Source organism: Bombus pyrosoma, linkage group LG13, assembly GCF_014825855.1.
Source record: "Bombus pyrosoma isolate SC7728 linkage group LG13, ASM1482585v1, whole genome shotgun sequence".
Lineage (NCBI taxonomy): Eukaryota > Metazoa > Arthropoda > Insecta > Hymenoptera > Apidae > Bombus > Bombus pyrosoma.
Window position 1 is genome coordinate 9,562,614 of NC_057782.1, and position 25,152 is coordinate 9,587,765.

General features: G+C 41.1%; 1 protein-coding gene across 4 annotated transcripts in view; it reads right to left on the reverse strand.

The window, feature by feature from the left end:
- The window catches only part of LOC122574083, a 179,426-nt gene that overhangs the window by 17,596 nt on the left and 136,678 nt on the right, over nucleotides 1–25,152 (reverse strand). For 2 of the 4 annotated variants that reach the window (XM_043741203.1, XM_043741205.1), the window contains one exon: nucleotides 15,617–15,664. The exons of the other annotated variants lie outside the window; for them this stretch is intronic. In XM_043741203.1, coding sequence (XP_043597138.1) covers nucleotides 15,617–15,664 — 48 coding nt within the window. The remainder of the gene's footprint in view (nucleotides 1–15,616; nucleotides 15,665–25,152) is intronic. 4 annotated transcript variants of the gene reach the window in all.

Below are 25,152 nucleotides of genomic sequence, written 5' to 3' on the forward strand. Positions count from 1 at the left end.
GACGGTATGCATAAAGGCAAGTCTAGGGATTGGTTACTTTCTCGAACAGAATTGATAATTGACCCTTTCCACTCAGGCAAATTTTTATACGATCAATCGTTATAGCCTTTGGAACGGTCTTTCTGCAAATCAAAGAGATTCGAAAAGAGAAGGAAAAGGATAGAAGCGTTTATAGGTCCATTTATACGGCAAATCTCTTCCTTTTGTATCTTTTTATCAGCGAAAATAATATGAGAGATAAATCTCAGATTGTCAATGCCGTTGTTGTGGCCAGGGTAGACAAAGGATGAATATTCTTGAAGGAAGATCATATTAGACTTTCAAGAAACGTTTTCGAGAAGAAACTTCGCTTCTTGGCTTCCTGTTAGCGTGTATAACGGTACGGATATTCTTTCGCGTGCATCGGTTATGAGGCAGATAACAGTCTTTGATAGGAAGATCCAGATTAGCGTGATCTGCATGCAAATTTCAATGCACGATACTTGAATTGAATGTATCTTTGATACTTGCTGATGATTGTCTTGTTAGATCAGAGAATGCAGGTGATTTAACCGATTTCCGCTTAATAAGTGACATATGTGTGTTTTACAAAAGAAACGAGTTTGTTCCATGAGTTTTAAACGAGTAAGCAAATAAGTTGCGTACAAATATAAATAGGGAAATGCGAAGTCTTCGATATACCTCAATGTAACAAACTTTAATTTAAATTTTAATTCCAAGAGACAGTACGTGAAACTACGCTTACAAAGCGTCATACAACGTGTCATTTTTATTCATTCTGATGCACAGTTCTTTGTACATATGCAAATATACAGAAATGGTGAGAATAAATAGAGAAAACATCTTTTCTTCGTATGTATCGTATGTATCGTTAATATAATTCTATGCTACTAATAAAATGTACATGTTATTAATAAAATAATAGTTAAAAATAATAAATCGTTCGTCGTAGAAATAACTTTTGCCCGTTGCTTTCTTCACCGATCGATACGAGTTGTCGTCAACTCGTCGAAAAGGGAATTTCGCTATTTATATACTCGTCACTGTATACTTAGACGAAACTGGTATCTGCTGTTGGTATTCGTGATAGTTTGGCGTTTATTTCTTTCAAATACGATAAATCACGCAGTGTTTTACTTTAATAATATTCACCCCTCTATATACAACTTGTAAATCAACGAGAGACTTGTAAGTCGACAAAACGATATAGAAATTAACAATTTATGAACGTCTAACTGTCTCTTCGAGTAAATAACTAAAGAACTAAATTTACATGGTTCGATATTTCTTACCTTTCCGTATTACACAAAGAGTGAATAACTTGCTGGAATATTGTCGAAAAATCACAAAGGAAGTGCTGAAATCCGACAGACATCGAGCTTAGATTCCACATCTGTGATTCCACCCCATAGACGCGTTGAACGAGGGAGGAACAAGGAACGAGACGCGTGGGTGGTTACACTTTATTATCCGGCATTGTTACAAATTGCCGCCCCCGCGTACTGCTCACGAACCAGCGCATTCTATTATCGGCTAAACCCCTGATAAATGTCTGCCTCTTTCGCGGCATGGTCCTCGGCAATAACTCGTTATTAAAGTGCGGCTCGCGATAAACTGGCGCCGATAAATCGGCTCGATTCGTGCCGCTCGCAAATTCTAGTTTCCTACATCTGCGCACCCATTTCGCAAATCGACAAAACTTAATGCCTCGGGCAGCATTGATATTTTCTACTGTTATTTTCATAATTTGCCATTTTTATGCTGCCGGCACGTTCTACCGTATTATTTATGCTATAGAAATTGTAGCGTGAAGTAATATAATATACGCGTGTAGCGTAATATAATGTAATATGAATTAAATTGAATGGTACCGAAGTAGATTGAATAATTTTTTCTATTCCCAGTCTAATCTCAAGGTAATGGGAATTATTGGTATCTAACTGGCCGCCCGCAGCTTCACCCGCACAGTGTCTACTCGTTATTATGGTAATTTATGTGTATTACGTTCCGTTTTGATACCATTCCGTTTCTTTTTAAATGAGCGGTTTGTTCACCGAGTCCCGAGTCTTCAGCCTCAATGGATATAAAAATGTGGTCATTTTTCGAGAAAAAACATACCCCTAAGGGTTGAATAATTCGTAATGGCGAATTTCACGTTTACAACTTTGGCAACTCGCGAGACACGGTCATCCTATCGAAAGAAAATTTTTACCTAGTTTTACACCTTTGGAGCATGTATTTTCAAAAATCCTTCCTTATTCCCCGTGTCTACGTCACGAAAGAAGTATACTTTCCACATTTGACGTTTCTAGTTAGAGCGGTTTGCACCGAGCTTTGATGAATGAACCGGTCACTTTTGCCTTTTACATATATGTCTAGATAACGTTTGTTGATGGATCTCCATTGGATACAGAAGACTTAATTAAATTATGACTAAGAGGATTAAAAGTCGATAAGCTTTGAAAGAATTAAAAGATCGAAGCTTCTAGTTGTATTAAAACTATTCAGATTCTTAATGTATATTTTCTTCTTTATCGTCGCTGAATATTATTTATCTCTTTATGTATAAAGTCACTGAATGGTACTAATATTAGTAGGAGGAAACCTCAAAGCTACAACGATTAACAGAAAGAATTCATTAATCTTGGTCAACGAATAAATAAGCAAACATTAAAGAAAGAACCTTTCGGTTCATCGATCGATCCATGGCGTTTATCAAATTTCTCCAGGACGTTGTACGTATTAGTGCTTGTCAAATCAGTGAATCATTAATTCGTGATTGATGAGGTAAACCTCGGTGCGATGGGTATATTCAGCAGAGGCCAAGATCTAAATTCGTTCAAGTTCGACACATCACGAAACGCATTATCTGCCGGTGAAAATCAACCAATCGATGATTTATCGTTACGATGTTCCTTCGATAATAGTAGAATTCTTTTTCATCTCGCGTAACATCTGTTTAATGAGCTTCTTTTAGCTTTCCGTTGTAAGAACTTATCAGATACTCTCTGCCGTGTGTCGAACAGAATTTCTTTTAATATTCAAACGTGTACTCATTTTTCAGAAGAAAATTGAATCTCTGTAGATCCGGCGATAAGTATTTGTACGTTCTCGATTCTGATCGCTACACGAATACTTTAATATTTCGAGTTTCGAAACGGTGTGCTAGATTATTTCACATTAGCTGAATCAATCGTCCGTAGTTACATCGCGCTTTTATTTATCAAATATTTGTCGATAGAATTATATAGATTGTCACAAAGAATACAATCAAAACATTTATATCAGCCCCTTCACTGTCAATTTATTCAGCGGGCAAAATTTTTCTCTGGAATTTTCCTGTCCGTGTTGTCATCGGTTGACGATAGTTAGAAACAGAATTGTTCAAAAATGGAAGCAAACTTGTATCCGTAATACTATGATCGTCTTGCGATGAAACATTCTAAATATTTTAAATGTTCCATCATAGAGCCACGTATGCGAACAAGAGTGCTAGGTAAATTTAACTGTGTGTTAAATCAAGTTGGTCGCTCGGATGAAAATACACTTGCAAAAGGTAATGTTCGAGCGCCTTCTGGCAAAACAAACATGTTAAGCAACAAATTACAAGCTGCTTTTCCTTTCACAGCAGCGGCAACGGCATTCTACGCGGCGAAAATTCCGATCGAACCGATTTCCCCGCTTTAGCCGGGAGCTATCGTTTCCATCGATCTACAAGCAGCTGTTTCCCGCGCTGCTTTTCGTCGACGAGCGTACGCACGGACCCGTAGCAAGTCGACCCTGAACTTTCTAAGCTAATTTAAATTCTCGAATGGTGCTCGTAGGTGCGTCCTGACCTTTGGTCCCGACCTCGACCGCTTCACTTCCGGTGAAAACTCGCGCCATCAATGTTCACCTCCGGTTAACGCACCACCGACGCAGTGACGGTTCACTGTCACGTGTACGAGGGTGCTGTATGTCATCGGAACGATCGACGAGATGCAAACGTGTTAATTTTCTGGGAGATTGGAAAATCATTTTTTGTTTGATAATCAAAGCTACATTTCTTTGAAAAAGAAAAGTAAATGGTGTCTCTTGAGAGGAAGATGTTTATTTGAATACCCAATGAATTTTGTAAACACATTTAGCACTGTGTTTATGGATACTTTTATTAGATATATAATTTCATTTGGTACTTTGAATCTTGTCAAAAGCTACCTCGTTTGATACCGCGGTAGTTTCTTGCTATAATTTCTATTAACTGTATTCGGGACTTAATTTATCTCGTCGTATAAATTACACGAGGTAAGGGAGGAATTCTGAGGGGTAAGATAAACTTGTTGGAAACAGTTAAAAACTCAGCCCGTGCGAGTACAAGCGTAAGATCCATAGCTTGTGGCAAGCTTGATACCACGTGTTCACGCTTTTCCTTGCTCGAGGAAAGATCGAACAAGCTGATTTATGCCCAGTTTGGAGACAAATTAACGGCATGACGTCTTATTCCCGAGCTCCGATGGTTTCCCTACGAACATATTTTATCTAGGCTCGCGAAATTTCTCGGAGTACCGACGTACCAATGTTTTTCAAAGTCGGTGTCGTGCAGAGACCCGCGATCCTATCGACGAACTGTACAGTTAAAACGGTATAATGGATGAAATGCAAATTATCGGTGTGATTTATTGGCCGGGAATTCGTGGCCGGTCAAAGATGAAAACGGAAACACAAAAGAGACTGGACGATTAGCGTACCTGCGAACACGTGTCCGAGATTTATCGCAGTTGAATCTTCGAGTCGAAGTTCTCGATTTGAATTTCGTATGGTGAATAAACTTGGCGCGTGATTTTAGCGGAACGAAACGTAAAGAGTGTGGTAGAATTTTATTGGGCAAAAATCCGACGAATTTTTAGAAAGTTGATAAGTTCGTTTTTGTTTAAAGAATTTACGAGCGGATTCTTAAAAACTTGTTGGTAATACTAAAAATAGGAAACATACAGGAAATATCGAGTAAACCTCTATAAACACAGCAGTCACAAACTCAATTTCGTACTTCAGTTTAAACTAATAGGGAAGGCGTTACAAAGCAACATATCATTATTGCTTGTTAGCTAGAGCGCCATAAACGTTCTAGTAGAAGTACCAGAAACTGTACTAGCTAGTTACAGTCACTCTGTCAATACAATTTCAAGCCTGAAAAAAGTACAACTGTACCATGCAATAAATTACAATACTCCATTACTATATACAGGTACTTGGAAGAAAAACAAATACAAGCTACAGTTTCTAATTGTAGTTTCCAACAACTATCCGAACTACATCGCCATGCCACGATACTTAAACAAACCTAATCCAAACCACCTCTCAAACAACCACTCGGTACGTACTGACATATACGAAAGATCTTTCGTTTACCAGACAGCCTCTCCAAAAATTTCGGTGGATCCCTCAGAACGCCTTCGTCATCCCTCGGATCGTCCACCCACACGTCTCGGGGCAGGCACAGAGCGGCCCGTAAAAACGTCGGCGCAGAAAGCGCATCGACCTCATCGCGGGCTTCACCTTCAACCTCCGGGGCTGGCTCGTTGCAGCGGCAACACTCGAAAGAGCATAGCAGGGTGATCAAACGGGGAAAGTGGTCGCCCGGAGGAGAGGCTCGGCTGTTCGAGGCGGTCTCTTCGAAAGGCAACCTTGCAATGACCTCCGCTGAACCCAGGCTGCACTCGACGGCCACGGAGGGAACGAGCGACAGAGAAAGGCCAAAGAAGAGAGGGCAACAGAGGGACTATATTATACAGCCATAACCGTGGCTCTCTCACACGCATGTACACCTACGTACGTAGATCTCGTATATGCGCGCACACACACGTACACACGCACATACACACACGCTTGTGTAGTCAAGGGGAGAGCGCACCTATGGCCACCGGCGGACCTCCGTGCGGTCGCCGGTTTATCTGCAGGAAATCTACTCTTGTAGGCATGCCAGCGGATCCGGGCGGGGGCGTGCGGGGTTGCAGGGACGCGGTGGAGACCCCACGACAGCCTGGTGTCCCCCGTGGAACCGCAGCCGCCGCCACACTACTGGCATCCGCGGCGGGGAGAAGCGAATGGCAGCGCCGCGGATAGAGTAGAACAACGTGCTACCAGCAGGGGATCGCGGCCCCGATACAAGATACTGCCACGTGTTACACGCTGTTCGCCACCAGAAGAAACGCTCGCCTCTGTCCCTTCTTCCTTTCCACCCCCTCCCCCTTTCTCCCCAGTACGGAGTCGTTCCTCGTGGTCTTTCGGTAGTAGCCCGGATATCCAGGCCCTGGTGCCGGTTGGCCACCTCGAACAATGCGCCTCGATCGTCTTCCGGGTGTTTGAATAATGGCCAAGCATCGACCGGGACACACCATGCTCTCGCGCGTCCGCCATTCCGGGCATGGATTGAGTTTACAGCTGTTGCGTTGAAATATATAGTACCATATATTTTTCGAGAAATATCGATCTAAATTGATCTTGAAACCTCGCCAAGCTTCGTACCTAGACATCGCCTACAGTAAAAGTTACAAATTCCCATAGCTTTGTCAATCTCTACCGTCCAGTTCTTAAAATCAACTACCTGTTCCTCTCATCGCTTCACGCTGTTTAAATCAGCCGACCACTCTACCCGCTATTCCATTAACCCGATCCCTAATCAAATTAAAGTACCATATCGTTACCCTCAGCCCGGCGCCACGCTCTTCCCAAACCCTCCTTTACTTGAGAACCACCTGTTCGCCTCTCTCGTTCTCTTTCTCTCTTCATCCCAATTGCGCACCCTCCTCGCGAGACTCGTGAAATCGTTTACGCAACAGAGAATTTCGCGGAAGAACCGCGAGGCTCTTCCATGGCAGAATACACCGTGGCAGAAAAAAGCGGCTGGGGCGTGCTAATATCGGCGTAGCGAGTGATTACACGGGCACGCACGCGGCCATTCGACACGCGAAGGGTCAGACAAGAAGGCTACCGTCCGAGCAACCAGCGTTCAACTTTCTCCGGCGAGTTGTCATTAGCTCGTCGCCCGGCTCGTTTATCTCGCGCTTCATCCCTACGCGCGCGGAATAACCTCGTTTCCTTTCTCGCGATTCCACCGGCCGGTTATCGCCGTACGATCGGCATACATCGTGCATACACACGAGTACATACTTTCCAGATGCCATTTGAGATTACGCAAATGAACGACGACGATACACCACCGAGCGGGCAAGAGAGGGGAAAAAAAGGAAGAAAAATGGCAGATTAAAGGAATTGAGATGTTCGCGGAAGGGGACACCTCGCGGCGACAGCCAGCCCTTTCTTTATCGAACCAGCCGTAAAGCCACGGGTTTACCGATAAATGAGGGGTTTCGCTGTAATCTGTATCTACCAATTAGGTAGCTTGCACGGCCTGCACGCAAATTAACCTGGCACCATCGCTGTCATCCGACCACGATTATTAGTCTGCTTCCCTCGCGGACGTGTTCTTAATGCGCGCAACGGTTCAGGGGGAATTTGATTTATACAGAGCGTCGAGTTTTATGGATTTTATGAGTGGCGTGCAAGTATGCGTTCGAGAGCAAGAGAATTATCGAAGAATCTTGGAGTTGATGACAGCCTTCTTCTGTTAAAGGAATGAAATTGTTCGATTGAATTTCCTTTTTACCAGTCGAATTCATAAAATTTATACGATTTGTAAATGTAATGATTCTCCTAAGGAAAAAAGCAGTGAAACGTCATAAGAGATCTCGCGTTGTAAAGTGAATTTAAATGACGCAAATAAGCCTAAGAGAATTATCCGAAGAGCTGCAATCGCCTCTACGTAAGAAGAGAAACCTCCATTTAATTTATCATTGCTTTTCTAAACTCAGTTAACGTATCAAAGCGTTTCCCAATACGTCGTTGTTCCCATTACATTCTCAATATTCCACGCGATTGTTGTCATCGAATGGCCGCAGGCTTATCTTCGTAGTATTCATTTCCATTCTACTCGAAAATGATGCAGTTAATATCTTGTGCACGCGTCGTTTCCCATAAAGCCAGAAGAAGTTCACGAGAAGGCCCTCTAGCGAAACGCAAAACCGGGGTTACATCGATCACGTCCTTTTCAGAGAGTGACATTTAATACCGTGGGTGGTGGGCGCCACGCCAAGAGAAATGTCATGGGGCAAACGGGAACGCCGGCAGCGGTGCACCGGAGAAAAATACCCCCGACAGTGACATAAATTTGTCAGTCGAGCGATTCCAACCGGACAGAATGATACATTCACCTCATTTATCATTTAGCATGGTTTTGCGTCTAATTTCATTTTCCTTGTTAAGTAGTAGTCGCGTTTGATTAAGCCTTCGCAACTCTCTGTGATACATTGCGAGTAATAAATTAAGATACCTTATTAGACAAATCGCTGAAACGTTAGTCGAAAATTATACAGTTACTTGTTCGTCTTTATTTCTGGTTTAATTTCCTGTTCGCTTGATTCTTCGTCAATTTTCCTTCCATATCTTTATACACCTTTATACAGCTTTTACTCGCTGTTTATTTTTCATTTGTAAGTAGATCTTTTCAGGGACAAATTTAGATTAAAACAATATCGAGCTAAAGAAACTTGAATTGAAACAGAAAGGCGCCACTTGCAGCGTAATTAGCTTTGAAATAAACAGATCGATAATACTTTGCGTAAGTAAGGCTGATGATCATTTTACGCTTTCGAGCTAACAAGTTACTATGCAGTAAGTAGAATGGCCCTTCTTCATCAGCCGCTTTACAGCCACTTCATTATATCACGTCGTCTCTAGCCAGCTCCCAATTAAGTTTAATAATTTAATAGCAGATTTCGATGTCGGAAATCACTTTACGCTTTTACAGCGTCGTAATTCACAGTGGCGTTCAATCGAGTGAAAAGTTCATTTGATCGACACTGGGTCGCGCCTAATTGAACCGAGTTTTTGATCGCGATCAACCGGTGAATACGTAAGTCGTGTTTACCTAACAAGATCTAGCGGCGCAAGTAGAACACAGCGGTTTTGTACGTGACGTTCTGGTTTAACGATTTTTCGCTTGGGAATCGCAATCGATTTCGTTATTCGTCGCGAGGTGCACGCGTGTTGGCGTATGCGCGATAGCATAAACGACTTTTACGATCGCGAAATTTATATTGCGGTCCGACTGAAATTTTACGAGTTCTCGCCGTGTATCTCTTACAAATTGCATTCCCCTCTAACTAACAGCGCCCGTCACTCGTCGCGATTCTGATTTCTATGCTACTACGGTTTATTATTAATCGTGCAGGGGATCTGGTTACTCCTGTTCCTACCAAAGGGTAATTCTGGCTATAAAAAGCGTACGAACGATCGTACTACCAAGAAAATGCTTCCTTTAACGATCAGAAATGTTTCATGACCCTTTAAGAAGATAAACGCACGCGCGCTAGAACATCTGAAATGAAAAGTTGCCAAAGAGGAAATTTTCGAATGTTTCCTCCGCACAAGCTAACGTTTCCGCGCAAATACTCCACTGTGAACCGTATACTGTTTCTTCGTTTTACGATTTTCGACTCGCCCAAAGATCCTTAATCTTTCGATATCGATTTTACGCGAATTCACGTGCTGAGGATGCTGTAGAACGGCAGAACTGCTCGGTTGCACACGAAGATGACGTAACGGCCGCTCCCACATACGTTCATACATCACGCGAGTCTCGCGAGGAATGGATGTATGTATAAAGGCACCTTTCCAATACGCCGCGTGCACGGGACATGCAAACCGCCAAGCTACTGGAGTGAGATATTAACTGTCCAATCGATTCGCGTTAGATCGAGTCTCGCCGCGTTACGATAAACGCGATTTGGTAGTCGACGAATGGCGTTCTACGGTTTGCTCAAGGCGCTGCTTAAAAATTTGGAGTTTCACGAAGCCAAGAAATATGGCGTTAACGTTGGAAAGATTGCAAAATGTATATCAGCTCGTTGGTTAGAATAAAATTTGAATGTGATGGGCGAAATGGAAATTTTCAAAAGTGTGAGCTATGATTTTTGGAAAATTTGAAAAATCATAAGTCGGTAGATAAATGATCTACCCAGGTCTTTGTACCTGGAGCCGTTCTGTGCGAAAAGAACACTACTAGCGAATCACGGCGATTTCTCCTTCGCCGTGCTGACACACGATAGACTTCGCCGGATTAAGAGAGGAGTATATGGCAAAAGGTGTCTGTGGAGCAAGGTGACAGCGACGCGTCAGCGTACTCGAGAAGCTACAAGCAATATCAACCAGCTCGTACAGCACCGCTAATGAGACAGCTGCCCTTTTTGCGAGCGATTCGCCCATTTCGCGAGTAATAAAGTAAAGAGTAATAAAGTAAGACGCGTATGACACTTGAGCAGAGACCGCTGAGATAATGACATTGTGAATTATCTTCGCGACGAGTATAGTAAGAACTGCAATTATCGGAGATTCGTGTAATAATCAAAGACAAAACCGGCTGATATTTCGCGTAAAATAACGCAAGCGTTCCTTTTCTCTTTAACGAATTATTACGTCAGATTAGAGCAGATTTAGCTACGTACGAGGAATTTAGAAAAATGGGCGGAGAATTCTTTAAAAATACGTTTCACGTCGTCATTTCGATCAAAATTGAAAAGAGATCATACATTGTCCGTTCCAAGCCGTGAAAAAAATTTTCTTCCGAGACAATTTCCCTGTACTTTTACATTCAGTACAGAGACCCCGCAACCACATAACTTGCCCAGGTCAGAACCCATGCTTTAAACTAAAGTGGCCACTTTCGAGGGGTCTGGCTCGTTTTATGGTGCATTCCTAAACCATGGAACGTAGAAGAAGATGGTTGTTTCTCGTTGTTTAACTGCGGAATCGATGTTTCTGCCTGCGTACCGTGGCTTTCTCATAGATCTAATCCGTGTTGAAGAAGGTTACGATGGAACCGCACGAGAAAAGCTTTCCTTCGTGGAACAGAAAGGGAGAGAGGCGCTGCGTAATTCAGCAAGCAACGCTCGGAAAAACTGCTGTTAGAGTAATTGGATGTTTTAACGGCGTTATTATTGCCGTTCGCGTTGCGTGCACTTTGCGTGCGTCTAGGATTTCAACCAGAATTATAGTTGCAACCGAGCGATCTAGCCAATTTATCTCTGGCCTGAGCCGTGGATTGCCTGTTGCAAGGCATCCAGAGTTCGAGTATAAAGATGCTGGGCTTCGATTTAGATGATCGTAATTAGGCGCCTGAGTATTTTATTAATGTTATTGAAGATGTCGTGTCGAGATGCTTGACATCGGGGTCACGAGGAAGATGGAGAAAATCGAGTTTATATTGGTCGTTGTATACCATTCAATGAGAATGATGCGAAACTAATATGGGCTGCTGTTAGTATTAGTAATGGTAGTGTTATGCTAATGCTACTCGTTTTGGTACCTTTCAATTACTCTTCCAATTCGATTTGTATGCATTAGAAGAAAGTTTATTTGCACTCGTATTTATCTGCTGGATATTTATTAATACCATCGGCATCTGGTGTTTATATAGTTTTCTGACACGTTTATGGCTGCTGATAGATTTAATATTGGACTGTAAATGACATTCCGTTATTAATGATAGCCACGTGTCGTGAAAGTTAAAAGCATTGATTAGTTATAAAATAGGCATGTCTCAAGGCAAAGAATTAATGCATTGCAGTTACTAAACAATAACGCGCTAACATTCTTATTGTATTTCCACAAGAAAGCGGTATAAATATAACAACGACAGCTTATAAACGGTTCAACTTCGTAATACTCACGTCCAGGAAACGCTAGTACAAATAGTTGGTTGTCTGACACGCGACGTCACATTCTACTTACAATCCGACCGCTGAAGAAACCTCGCCATTAAAGTCTAAACGAACAAAAATACGTTACGACGTTGTGATTCTACGCGTATGACGTCGTACGGATTCACTGCGTTTATATTTCTAACGGTGAGCTATCTTACGCGTTGTAACACTAACGCTTTATCAAATTGCGTGGCTTTATCGATACGAAACTGTAACGATGTCACGTTAAATCATGTTTTACACCAACACGCAGTCTTCAAGCCTATAGCAACGTCGCATCCCTCATCTGCATCCAGCCTAATCCGTATATCCTGCGAACAAATTTTATTCAGCCGACTCGGTGAAGCTAGCGTACCCATATACATTCGCCGAACAAGCAGCGTGCATCCATTAAAAGGATGCACGGTGAAAGAATCGCGTACAAATGTTCGTCGAACGAAGCGGGGGCCGAGGGGCGGCGAGGCTGGCAGAAAACGCGCGTCGATGAACGGCGAAGGGAGAGGAATAGGAAAAACCAAGCCGACAGTGGGAGAAAGACAAAGAAACCCCCGGAGACAGAGCGAGAGAACGAAGCAAGGAACGAAATAGGAGGATCGAGCGAGGGTCGAAGGTTCACCGATCGTTCGTGTTATGATAGGCCGCGGGCCCAATAAAAGCACTGGCTAGCGAACTGAGAGGAAACTATCGGAAAGAGAAGGACCGTGTAAGACAGAGAAACCAACACGGAGAGAACTAGACGGAGTTACACGCGGTATTAGAAGAGGAAAGTGGAAGTAAGAGGAGGATGAAGAGTGAAATGAATGATAGGCGTACAGAGACGAAAAGGAGGAAGTGTAGGAACGAGGAGAAGGAGAGTGTAACAAGTGAGCGAGATGAATAGAGAAAGTGTGAGGTATTGGCGAAGACGGAGAATGATGGTTAGTTGGAGAAAAGAGAGAGACAGCTGAGGGTAAAAAAGTCAATCGGAGCCCTCCCATTACCATACGTTATTGGCTGGCTTCAGGCCGGTCAGTGTTTGCCATAACTCCAGATAAATAAACCCCAGGGGCAGATAAATCTGCGTGCGCGCCGCGGCGTGTATAATGCAAATGCAATCATGTCCGCGATCCACCGGTCCTACGGACCTTAAAACTCGGACGTGGCCCCTTAAGAGCCCTTGCCTATAAAGGGCACGCAACCGAACCGCGGGGCGAATTTACAACTTCGGCTCCGAGCGACACGCTGTAACCCCGTGCAACCGAAAGAACAAAGAAGGGGGCAGAGAGGAAGAAGAAAGACGGAGAGACGAGCAAGAAGGAAGGAATGAAACGAGCGAGATGTTTCGATACAAGTAATTAAGACAAAGAAGCGGATTGTATTACCGTGGGTTGGTTTTGCCAGTGGCTTCGACAAGTTGCTGTTAAAAATGGGCTTGATAGAGAGAAAATGTTCATTGTACGATAAGATCGACCATCGACGAATATTTGCATTGCTACAAGTAAAATTTAGAGAATCAAACGTTCGGTATTTGATAAAATATTCGTTAATTGATCAAGCTACGTAAACCTTAATGGCCGGAATTTGTATGGAAAAAGCTGAAATGAGTATTTCATGGAAGCCACGCTTATCGAGGAATTATATTAACCGAGAATACCAAGTTACACGAAACACGGAATTGAGAGAAGAGCGGTGTACATGGGGGCCGATGTATCTGCCGATTGTATCGATCGATGAAACGATTTATGGTTAATTATATCGGCCCGACAGATTTTATTGGGACCACTGGCTTTCGATGAGGCAACGTAATGTCTCGATTTCTTGAGTCTCGACGTGTATCGCGCAAAAACGTTTTTCTTCATCAATTATATACGGCTCCCTTTCTCCTTTATTGGACACGAAACTTGGTATTAAAATCGAAACGATGCGTATGGACCCGTGAGAATCAAGGAAAGTAAGAGCTGTCAGCGTGAACGTGACATTTATCTCGATTATATGAGAGAATGCCTTGTGTTCATTTCGTTTCCAACGTTATAATGTCGATTTGCTGGATGATTATCTTGATTTCATTGCTTTGCTTCTTCATTATCTTGCTTTCAACGGAATGAAGACGTTGAAACGCTAAAGATTCGCCATTGAATGTTAATAATCGGCGATCGAAAGAATTATGGAACATCTTAATACGATATTCTATTTAAAACACAGACCGTGGAACTTTTTTAGATAACGTTCGCACATCGTAAGTTCTTGTGCGAACAAATAAAGAAAAATTCTTTGGAAATAAGTGTATCAGTTTGAATAGAACTTGTGATACGTAAAATGAAAAATTGTTATATTACAGGAACAGGTCGTTTGTTCATCAATACTAGAAGTTCTCGGTTATTATAACAAATATTTAATATTATTCAATGAATAGTGCCATAATGGTATTAAGCAACTATTACAATTGTATTGATATTTTCAATATGTCATTTATATTATTTATGTAATATTTACGTAGATAATTCACAGTTGAAAACTCATTTGTGTTTCTCTTTGAAATGAATAGTTAGGAAGGTAAAAACAATTTACTAAATACTATCGCATTGAACAGACAAGATTAAATCGCATAATAATACACAGATAGTACGTATTCATATATTCTATTGTAGAAATATACAAACTACACTTAACAAATGTAAATGCGTTTGTAATTAACAGATGTAATTGCTGTTGAACTTAGCGAATGTAAATATGTTTGTAAACTATCATTGAGCTTTCAAAAGTTCATTAAAATCGCTGCAAAAGAACTATACAGTTTCCCTCAATGAAATTTCACATCTCCTCGAAGGAACATCCTTCGTACCTGTTGCAACTTGCGCGATAATAAATTCCTCAATTAAAACAAATATCACCGGTCGATTGATTTATCGCAGTCATTGTTGAAAATGCACGGTGCTACAAGGCTGTCTGGTTAGTAGTATATTAATGACGATCTTCCTTGAAGCCGTGTGCTACAACATGCCGCAGCGTTCTGTACGCCATAATAACGAGAATGATGATCGCGCTAATGCACATAATTAAGGCCGGCGTCGATTCCGTGCACGTTGGTGATAACGTGTCGTTCGTGCATTAGATTCACCGTGTGCAAAATATCTGGCTGTGTACCACGAATCGATATAAACGATCCGGCAAGATCATCTTTTAGGACTATACGTCGTTGAACATAGCGCGATAACGGGAATGCGCACAGTCGTTTATCAATCATCGTGACACTTTTCCTTATACTGTCGTCTTTCTAGCGAAGGTGAGAGACACTCGTGAAGATTTTTATTATTTAGAAAGATTATTATTTCTTTTATCTCATAGTGAATTATCATCCGACTTTTCATAATCTTTTTGGAGCTATAAAAGCATGCGTGTGACGTAACACAGTGTTAACTAAGAAAACTCTAAACGAGATCTGCACAGCATTCGAACCGACGAAATAACAAATGAAAATTGTCAGTAAATTACGAGAGTGTAAAACGAAGGTGCTTCGTCATTAAACGGAGGTCCTCGAGCAACATGATAATTACGTTATTCTTGATAAGATCGCTATTCAACATTAGTCGACATCAACCGTCATTAACGCTACAAGAAGAGTTAATTTCACGATTTGCTAACACCCTCTATCATCGCGACCATTAGAGATCCAGCTTTCACTGAATTTATTTTTGTCAGTGTCAAACATGCATACGCTATCCTCCCACGTTTGTATACTAAATATACGCGCTGCTTTCATCGTAATTTATCAGAACGGATTCATCTTTTGAACGTTACGAGTCTTTGTAGGTGGCCAGAAATTAACTTTTAATTCATACCTTGGCACCGGAGAAGGCATTGCGGTATGGCGTGGATAATTTTCTTACCTGCAACAGAGAAAGAGAAATTTTGGTTAATTAAAATTGTAGAAATCTCGTATCACAGAGAATTGTGAAAGATTGATACGTTGGAGATATTAGAGATTTCTTCGGTTAAAGAAAATTTATTTTGCGACGCTTTGACGTCATTTCTCTACACTTTTCAGACGAATAATGCTTATTTGAATTCTTATGAAGTTGAATTCTGTAACTTTCAATTATTATTTTTCACGAATCGGTTTAACATCTGCCGCTGGATACAGGTATGCTAGAAATTCGCAATAATCGCAAAAGATCGCAGATGGTGCAAATCGAGCTGACAAATTACGAATTCTAGGACGAATTCTTTTCACGTAATTCAAACAGGAGGAAAAAAACATTCAGATTCTCCGACTATCGATGCGATATAAACGCAGGGAATTTTCCAACACGGTTTCTTCGATTCAAATTTAACAGTTTCATAAAGAATGCCAATGGCAGGAAGAATGTCCATCATGTTGGGAAATTCCGTGGAACGACGTTCTTCCCGTGGCACGCAGAATGTATCCTGTTGTTACGAATCTAAGAAATTTCCGAGTGCTTGCAATTTGACCTAATTATCGAACGATTTCCCGAAGGAATTCCTGCGAACAACTAAATTCCTGCGTCTGAACGAAATTCGTTTCAACGGAACAAGAACTCCTTCTTTTCAATTTATATCACTTTGATCTTTGTATTTCCATGTTTTTCACTTTGCGATCATTTTTTACCGTATTAATCAATCTGCTTTTTATTCGCGTGAAATATATTCATGCTGAATGTAGATCAGATTATAATGAATCCTACGTAACAAGGACTGGTAGGTGGAAAAGAATGCACGACCTACGTTGCAATTTTTAATTAGAATCACACAAAAGAGTAGATCGATCAATTCATTCCCTGACACGATTCTGAGAAATTCTTTGAAAGAGTCGATAGCTCGCTGACAAGATAAAAGATCTGCCGCAAGAAGAGGTCATGCTACGAGTTCTTTTTTGTCCCGATTTACTTCTTTTCGCAAGACAGTTAAAGAAGAAGAGAAGCATTCGTTATTCACTTGGACGTAAAGTCTTGAAATACTTCACATTACGAATTAGATCATACTTCGCCGTGTGTTCCGAAAGAAATCGACTTATTGAAATTCTTAGTTGTAAAAATAATTTACGAGAAGGAAGAACTTTCTTTGTACGAACTAGTCATTATCTTTTAACGATTATTAAACGCTTTCCATTACAAATTTCTCGAATAAATATAATAACTGACCTAAGACTTTTGAAACAGGACATGTACCTGTACCTGCATTAATCCAGCGATAAAATCTCAATCAAACCACCATATGTCCCACGTTCAAACACAAAATTCAAAGTCTCATCGAGTTCCCAATTAATTTCCTCGCTGAACAACACCCTCCACTTCGCTCTTCTCTGCAGCCGAGGAACATTCTAAACCGATGTAACGATATTTCGAGAACCATTAGGAGAAGAGCTCTCTTCACGAGCTGGCTCGAGAGATAAACGAGGTACACGGAGGCGCAGCGATCGCTTGGTAGAAAGAGAAAAACGTGACACGATGAGATGGCGAGGAAAAGGGAGGGTGAAGCGCGACATTAAATTGGGATTAGCCGTTGGTTTAGATGGCTGTAAGTACTGGGAGACACGGTCGAAGATCGGCAATGGTGACAAAGCTCAGCCTTTGGTTTAACCCCTGATGGCCACCGCGGCACCGTCCACGTGAAAGAGAAGACAACGAGTACCGAGATCTCGCGACGTGTGTGGCCACCTTTAAGAGGACGCCTCGAAATGCGCCACGTCCTCCTGATCATCGAGACGCGATGAGAACCGCCCGACCGAACCGCTGCAAGAGCGATCTGAAACCATTCGAAAAAATCCTGTCCCCGATCATGTAGATCCATCGTCTCGTGTACTTGGCGCAGTGTTGCTCGCGAGATCGATGATTTTTCTGCCTTGATTCAATTTTCTTTATAAATATCTATCGATCTGTTAAAAATAAATGAACTGAAAGTAAATAAATTGAAATTATTGTAGTGTTATTGTGTTAGACTGCGTTAAACGTATCTGTGTCACTGTCAGATTCTAATATTGACGAGAGGTTATGCATTGAGAAAAGAAAGCAAGATAACGACTATACGTAATACTTTCCTCAATCTCAGGCTTGCACTTACGAGCCAATATAAAGGCAAAGCTGTTATTAATTTAATAATACCTTAAATGTAGTAATAATTGCATTTAATTATAGCATTTTAATTTAATCGTAATAATAATAATTTAATAATAATTTACGAGTATATTACTGATTCGCATTTAAACGACTCGTTCACATCCGTACATGCGATATTACGTAAGATAGAGTAAGGTTGGGATTACATTTGCTATCATTTGATTGTGATTGTTGGTGCCTTGTCTAGTTGGACAGCGTACAGATTACAGGAAATGAACTAACAACACCACTTGCAAAATAAATGATTATGCAATTTCATCTATTAGAGAGATTTCAATTGCATTGTGACAAACGAATATTTTAAGATTTCAATTATAAATTGTTTATAAATCGAAAGATAACGTAAATAAAGTATATGTAAAATTTCCCGTTTTCTCAATTTCTTCGAGAAATGCCGTCCATTTTCAAAACAAACGGTTCGATAACCAATATTTGTAACAATAGCTGCGATATATCTTGAAATATTCTAACTTGTTGCGTTTGATCGTTGACTTGCCCTATGTAAGATATAGTCTTTTGTGTTGGAAAGTTGATATGACAGAAATATATTAACATGCTCGCTACCATGTGGCGTGTGGAGAACCGACCGCTTCAGGTTTATTGTGTAGATACAGTTTATTATAGTAGTAAATCACAATGTGCTGCACGATTTCACTCTACGTACGTACAAAATGTGTTAAACTGACAATATGTTCGAAGCAGATTTCAATTATTTAAGTGATCAGAAAATTGAAAACCATGGCTGTCACATGTGTATGATGCCCGGCTGTCACGATGAATTAGGGCCATCGCGCAGATGTCACGACGGTAGCGAACACGTTACTTCTTACGAAAGTATGAAAATACAGACAAATAGTTGAAAGCGGCTGGTAAAATAAAGTTTCCAAGTGGCTCGAACAATAGACAGAATTTTGATTGCTACGATCATCGCGTCGTAATTCTAGGACAATGATTTTTACATGGAACCGCGAGGTAACGTTTAAAGCACAGAACGTGGAATAATTAAATCCTCTAAATTTCAAATGAAAATTAATCGATGCTATTCTCCAATAATAAAATTAAAAAATCTATCCTGTTCCTTAATTACCCTCTTCCTCCGAATCACAGAAATCCACATTCCTTTCACATAAAAAGAAGAAGAGGAGGAAGAAAGAAAAAGTATATTACCCAGTCCATAACTCAACTCCAATTCGCAAATCGAAGCATTTTGTAGATGCAGAGCGGGTTTTCACTTCCTGCACCTGCAGCTACCGTCCGGTTCATCGGCTGCGGCGCGCGCGCGCATTCCAATAAGCAATCCTCATAACTTTGGTACGGAGGCCGGGGTTGGCTCGATATTTCATCCCGGTGAAAGAATCCAGCCGCGGACACGGACGGAAAGGTGGGCATCCGCATTAATGCAGATCGCTCTCGTCGGGTCGTTGCGGCATGGAACATAACGACGATACAGCATTGCCTTCGGGATAGAGCCCCTGGCGCGATTAATGCCGATTAAAAAGGCAAAAGTCCCGCCTCTGATCATTACGCCGATGGAAGCGGCACTGGCAATTCCGTGCTCGAAGTAAGGTAGCCGTCGCGACCCCTCTTATTCCCTTTTCTTTCTCTTCTTACCTTTCTTCTTTTTCTTCTTTCCTTCTTCTTTTTTATTTCCCTTCGTCCCTTTCACCTTTCTCTCTTCCTCCTTCGCCATACGATACGATCCTTCCTTTTTCTTACTTATCCACTCTTCTTCAACCTCTCCTTGTAACGTGTTCTTTTTCCTCTCTTTCTTCTCGCGTCCCTTCTTCTTTTTCTACGACGATCTCGGCTAAGGTCGCTGCCGTTCCGGGGCCCCTCCAGGGCCGAGTAATTACTTCTAGTCCGGCGCTGAGCTTCGCCGGCGGTTCGATAGCCAAACTTATAATTTAATGGTTAATTATATAAGGAGTCCCCCGCGATTCGGCGGAGCCACTGGGCGGACACGGTGACGTGCAGGAATGCCTCTACCAAAAAGAGAGACAGAGAGAGAGAGAGAGAATGTACACGGTGTCCGTTTTCCTGGGCCTCTCATGTTGAATCCTGGTGTTGCAACTTCGTAGGATTGAAGTTGATGTGTTGGGCGGAATTTGGTCGCGGTTGAACTTCGTCAAGTTTGCGAGACGTTTTCGGGACTGCCCGAAAGATAGTTATATTTCTTTATTTAGTTCGCTTGAGTTTTAATGGGCTTCTGAATTGTAAAGTCGAAGAAGAAGAAATTTATATGGCACAAAGGTAATGATAACAGAAATTTAATTAGCGTAATGCCAATCGTGCGGACAAGCTACATCGTTTAAAATCGTGTTTCAAGTTTTACTTCCCAGCAGCAGGTGACAGAAATTCTTCGAGCTATTTTATTTCTGCGATAGACGATCATGACAGCACTACGTTTAATTCCATCGTTTTCTCACTTGATTTCTTGCTACTGTCGTTACACATCGCAGCAAGTATGCTCATAAATGTTACGTTTAAATTGAACCAGAAAGCAGATATTTTGATATTAGTTTATTGGGCTCTTCTCAGAAATTATTTACATCTTCTCTCTCTAGAAATTATCTACATATTCAAGCCCGTCTTTACATATAACAGCTTCTTGAATACGTAATATACCCGATTAATTAAATCTTATCTCGATACACCTGCTGTGCCTTTAAAAAAAAAACCATGTAAACATGTAATATCAAGCAAAAAAAAAAAGAAATATCTAAAGAAGAGCTTAAAAACCTATCATCTTCGAAAAAAGTACGACTCATTCGTAGGAAGAAAAAAATCGGTAGTCTGGCGCATTTCGTCGAAAAAGAAACGATCGTACGTTGTCGAGGAATAAGGAGAGCTGGCCGATCGAAAAAGATTGCTACAAGCTGATGGAGTCATCTCTCCCTCCGCGAGGGAATGCCTCGCATGGGAATTATCTAAAATCGTCGGCGAGCAATTTCCAGGAGCGAATTTGGTCAACGTTAAATCACAACGTTAAGCGCGAGTACACGGCTTGACGATCTGGCCGGGCTCATTTTCGAATCGGCCACGGCTGATTGATATGTATAACGCGAGCTGAGCATACGTTATGAATATTGATAAGCTGCCACGAATATCTGACCCACGTCCACCTGGAACGCGTTCCACGGCCTCCAGCGACGATTTTCCAGTCTTTTTGCGGACGTGGATGTAACACGAAAACAAGAATATTAATATCGCCTGATTCGGCGGGGCCAGGCGTGATTGAATAAAATAAGAAGTGAAAGACCGAGATTCTATAGTTGCGCGGTTATGTTCATAAAAATAGTAACTGCGGTTACCGATGAATCAGCGAAGCGCTATATTAAATTTCGATCACTGCGTTCCTCTCACTCGCATTTACCAATCAAAATCAGCAAACAGGTTAAAGAGACTAACGATAATAACCCAATTTGTAACAAATTACCCGCAAACTACCGTTAATTTTCCAATTCCTTTAATTCGCGTAATTTCAATCAGCAAAAAACAGGCCACCGAGGGAAAAACGGACACGACCGAACACGAGGTTCGTTAAAAAACGCGTCTGAATGATCATCTACTTAATTGATACGATACTGTGGCAATTACCTCGAGTTTTCTAAACCCGCGGAAGCATCCACTCTACCCGAAGAATAAAGAGGCAAAGTAACTGTACTTGAAGCAACTGTATCCAAGTAAAGGGATCTATGGTAATTATCGATGATGACGAAACGAGGGACAAAGTGGAGCAAAGCGATTACCAAGGATCGATGACTAGCTGATACGCATCTGTCCACTAGGTTAACGTAATAAGTATATACTAGGACAAAGGAGCGATCTAGTAGGTGGGTTATACCCAAGGGGAAAGATGCCAAGTGACAGAATCCAAAGATTCCATGGTGAACCTGTAACGTCGTTCCGCGTCCTCGCACACCAGGCGTGTCTCTTCTGTTTCTCGAGCAACGAACGCCTAGAGCAGAATCTCGAGTAAGCTTCTCACTCGATTTCTGTCCATCTCGCCTGTCCATCAAACCGTGTCCGCGCGATAGATTCCTGGTCACGCTTTAAATCGGCCGTCTCTCGATTGCGACTGTCCTCTTGCCCTCGATTTTGTCGTTCCATGCCAGGATATTTCTCCCGTTTGCATAATGAACGAGAGTATACACAGGGAAGATCGGCTTCTTTCTCGAAGAAGCAAAAATCTGATGGATTTTTCGATCAGATAGCGAAAGCGTCTCGCTTACTTTTTCTATTTACCGAAGTTGTTCGTCTGCGACGAGTATGCCCGAATATTTCTCGCGTTTGATAATATTTTTAATTAATCGTAGGATTATTCGAGTGAAATCAGCGACGTTGATTGACAACAATTTTAATATTTGCATGGCAAGTTAAAAGTTTCGAAGAAGATGTACAGGATATATCGGATAAAAATCTACAATGCGTTCAATCTTGTCTTTTTAGTAGAATCGACAAGCTACTTCCTAACAACGTACCGTTTCCCTGAAAACGTTCGCGAGTCGAATTACCACGATCTAGCATACGGGTCTCGCCGATTCTATCGTCGTTCCTGTCGACAACAAGTTCCATTCTCATCGAGAACTTCAGAAGCTACTCTCGGAACACTCGATCCCGCGACGATATCATCGTTTCATGTAACTTCTGCCGCATGAGAAATCGAAACAGAGGATTCGTTCCACGCAACGGACGCCACCATGGGAACGTCTAATCACCATACACTCCTCGTCACTTTTCAAACAATCACGCTAACGTCGAACGATGCACCGTGTCGTGACAAGATCTTTCTAAGAAATCGAGAAGCTTATTATACTTTCATTGGTTTAATTTCGCGCGTTAAAAGTGCAAAAGAAATAACAATGTGCTGTTTTAGTTTCGAAATTATTCCGGCACGAATTGAAAGATCCAACATAGTTTGAAATACGTTTCAGAGGATGAGAAATTCCAATAAAGATCGTAAATTCGGATTAATTCGATTTTCCCCGAAGTTCACGATCGATGCTCGTGATCGTCGCGATTTATGCAGCTTCTGGCGCTTTCTCCGCGCTATTACGTAAACCAATGCGGCAAAAACCGTGTAATATAGTCTGGGAATTCTCCGTTAGAACGGAATCCTGCGTTTTCTACCGCGGTTTCTGCCCGATCGACCGAAAGCCAGGCGAATTTAGGAATCGAGAAGAATACATTTTAATATTGTTGCTAATTTAAAATAATTATTAGTCTAAGTATATTGCTTTATTATATCGTCATATAATTTGATATATCGATTATTATTAATTTCTACGACCTTTTAAAAGATAGATATATCTTTTCTTTTAATACACCATTATGTGTACATTATCATAAATTGTAATTTTATAATCTTGTTATCGAAATTGGTCTATATTTATCTTCTCCCGATAAAATTTTTAATATCGGTAGTCAATAACCATTACCTAACAGTAATTACGGTCATAAGCTTCTAGATAGATGCAACTGAACGGGCATTAGAACGCTGTTGACGTTCACAAATAAAGACGAAGGAGTCAACTAATCGTGGCAAAGAGAAAAATTCGAATCCTGTTAGAGGGAAGCTCTCCCCCCGTGGAAAAGAGTCGACTCACTCTGTTATTTCAACGTTATGAATAATGCATTCGCGATTGGTACCCATTGATATCGAACGAGTACATATAATTACAATGGATCGTGATAATTGCCAGGAACGCCGAAAGAGATTCTACAATGTTGGATTGAGCAACATTCCAGCGTCCTTAAAGCGTCTTCTTTACTAAATAATTTGTTTATTTCCCTCCTAAACTGACTGCAGCAGCTCTTCTTCTTGTCAAATTTAATTTAAATTGATAAATTCTAATTAGCTTTAACGGATGAAAATTCCAATCTTTTAACACGATAACTACTGAATTTTCATGAATTTCTAATATCAATGAAAAGTTTAAGGCAAGAATTTCTTTAACTATGTCCATAAAAATGTCCATAAATTTACATAAACAGCCGAAGTCTACATCGTAAGTGCTCCCAAATCTCGAAATAAATTCTAAGAAAATTCCAATGTTATTTAAATTTCCCCATTCTCCTAAAAAAAAGAAAAATATTTCTATCAATCTTTATATCATAAATTCCACAATGGCCACAAATCATGGAACATTCCAGGCATTCCAAACGTTCAGAATTGTCTCGCCAAAGTCGTTCGAAATCCTACTAACAGCCCTTCGCCAATGGTGTAAAATTAATACCGGACAGTGAGCCCCCAGCGAAACGATCCATAACACGCATACGCAATTATTGTCGTTAGAACGAAACTAAATCGGTCGTTGGGGCCGACTACAAATTGCACGTTCCTCGTCCAGGCAAATTAGCCGAGGTGTAGCTCGTCGTCCTGCGAATATATCTCGCAAGGAATGCGCTTTCGTGACGGTTTTATCTGATTCTACCATCTAGACAATGATTATGAATTATACAATTGTCTGTCCGTTTCGGGGACGAGCGGCGTTCTCTGCTTCTCGTTTATAGAAACTCCGATTGGTTAATTATACCGTGATCGTGCATGGCACGTTCTATTGTTGTCGGCATTGGAAACGTTCGTTCGTGCTAGGATTAAATTTTGGTAACGAGCAATTACTGACCTCTATGAATTACGCATACGAGATTTGATAACGTCCGTGTCTGCGAACAGTTCTTGTGTACGTAATTATTGGCAAAATGGATAGATAAAACGATCGGAGAGTATAAAATATTCTGACGATCTCCTTCGTCGAAGTTCTGATTAAGGTTCAGGTCGAGGTCTATTACGTGTCGTAGCTTGCGAAATTAATAAGTTGTTTAACAAACTTCGATTTTAAATACGCAATTAGTGCCTTAGTTTCACGCTAGTTGATATGATTGAAGAAACCTGTAAGGCAACTTCTGTAATATCTGTCATAATTCTCGTGTGTATATCAAACGTGGACTTCACTTCGATATGTTGGACCTTTGCTGTATGATAAAAAATTTCCAGTTAAATGAAAGATAAATTGCAAACTTATGTCTACGAAGATTAGACTCGCAAATACGTGTAATAGACTTCAACTATCTCGTCGGAAATATTTTCCAGGTTTCGATCAACGCTCCTTCTGAATATGTATAAACCTGTCGCTAATAAAACCTCAAGTAATCGTTAGAAAAATGTAGATTTTTAAATGGCTACGATTTAAACGTAGATTTTTAAAATCAATAAACGAAGATAAACCTTTGACGGTTTA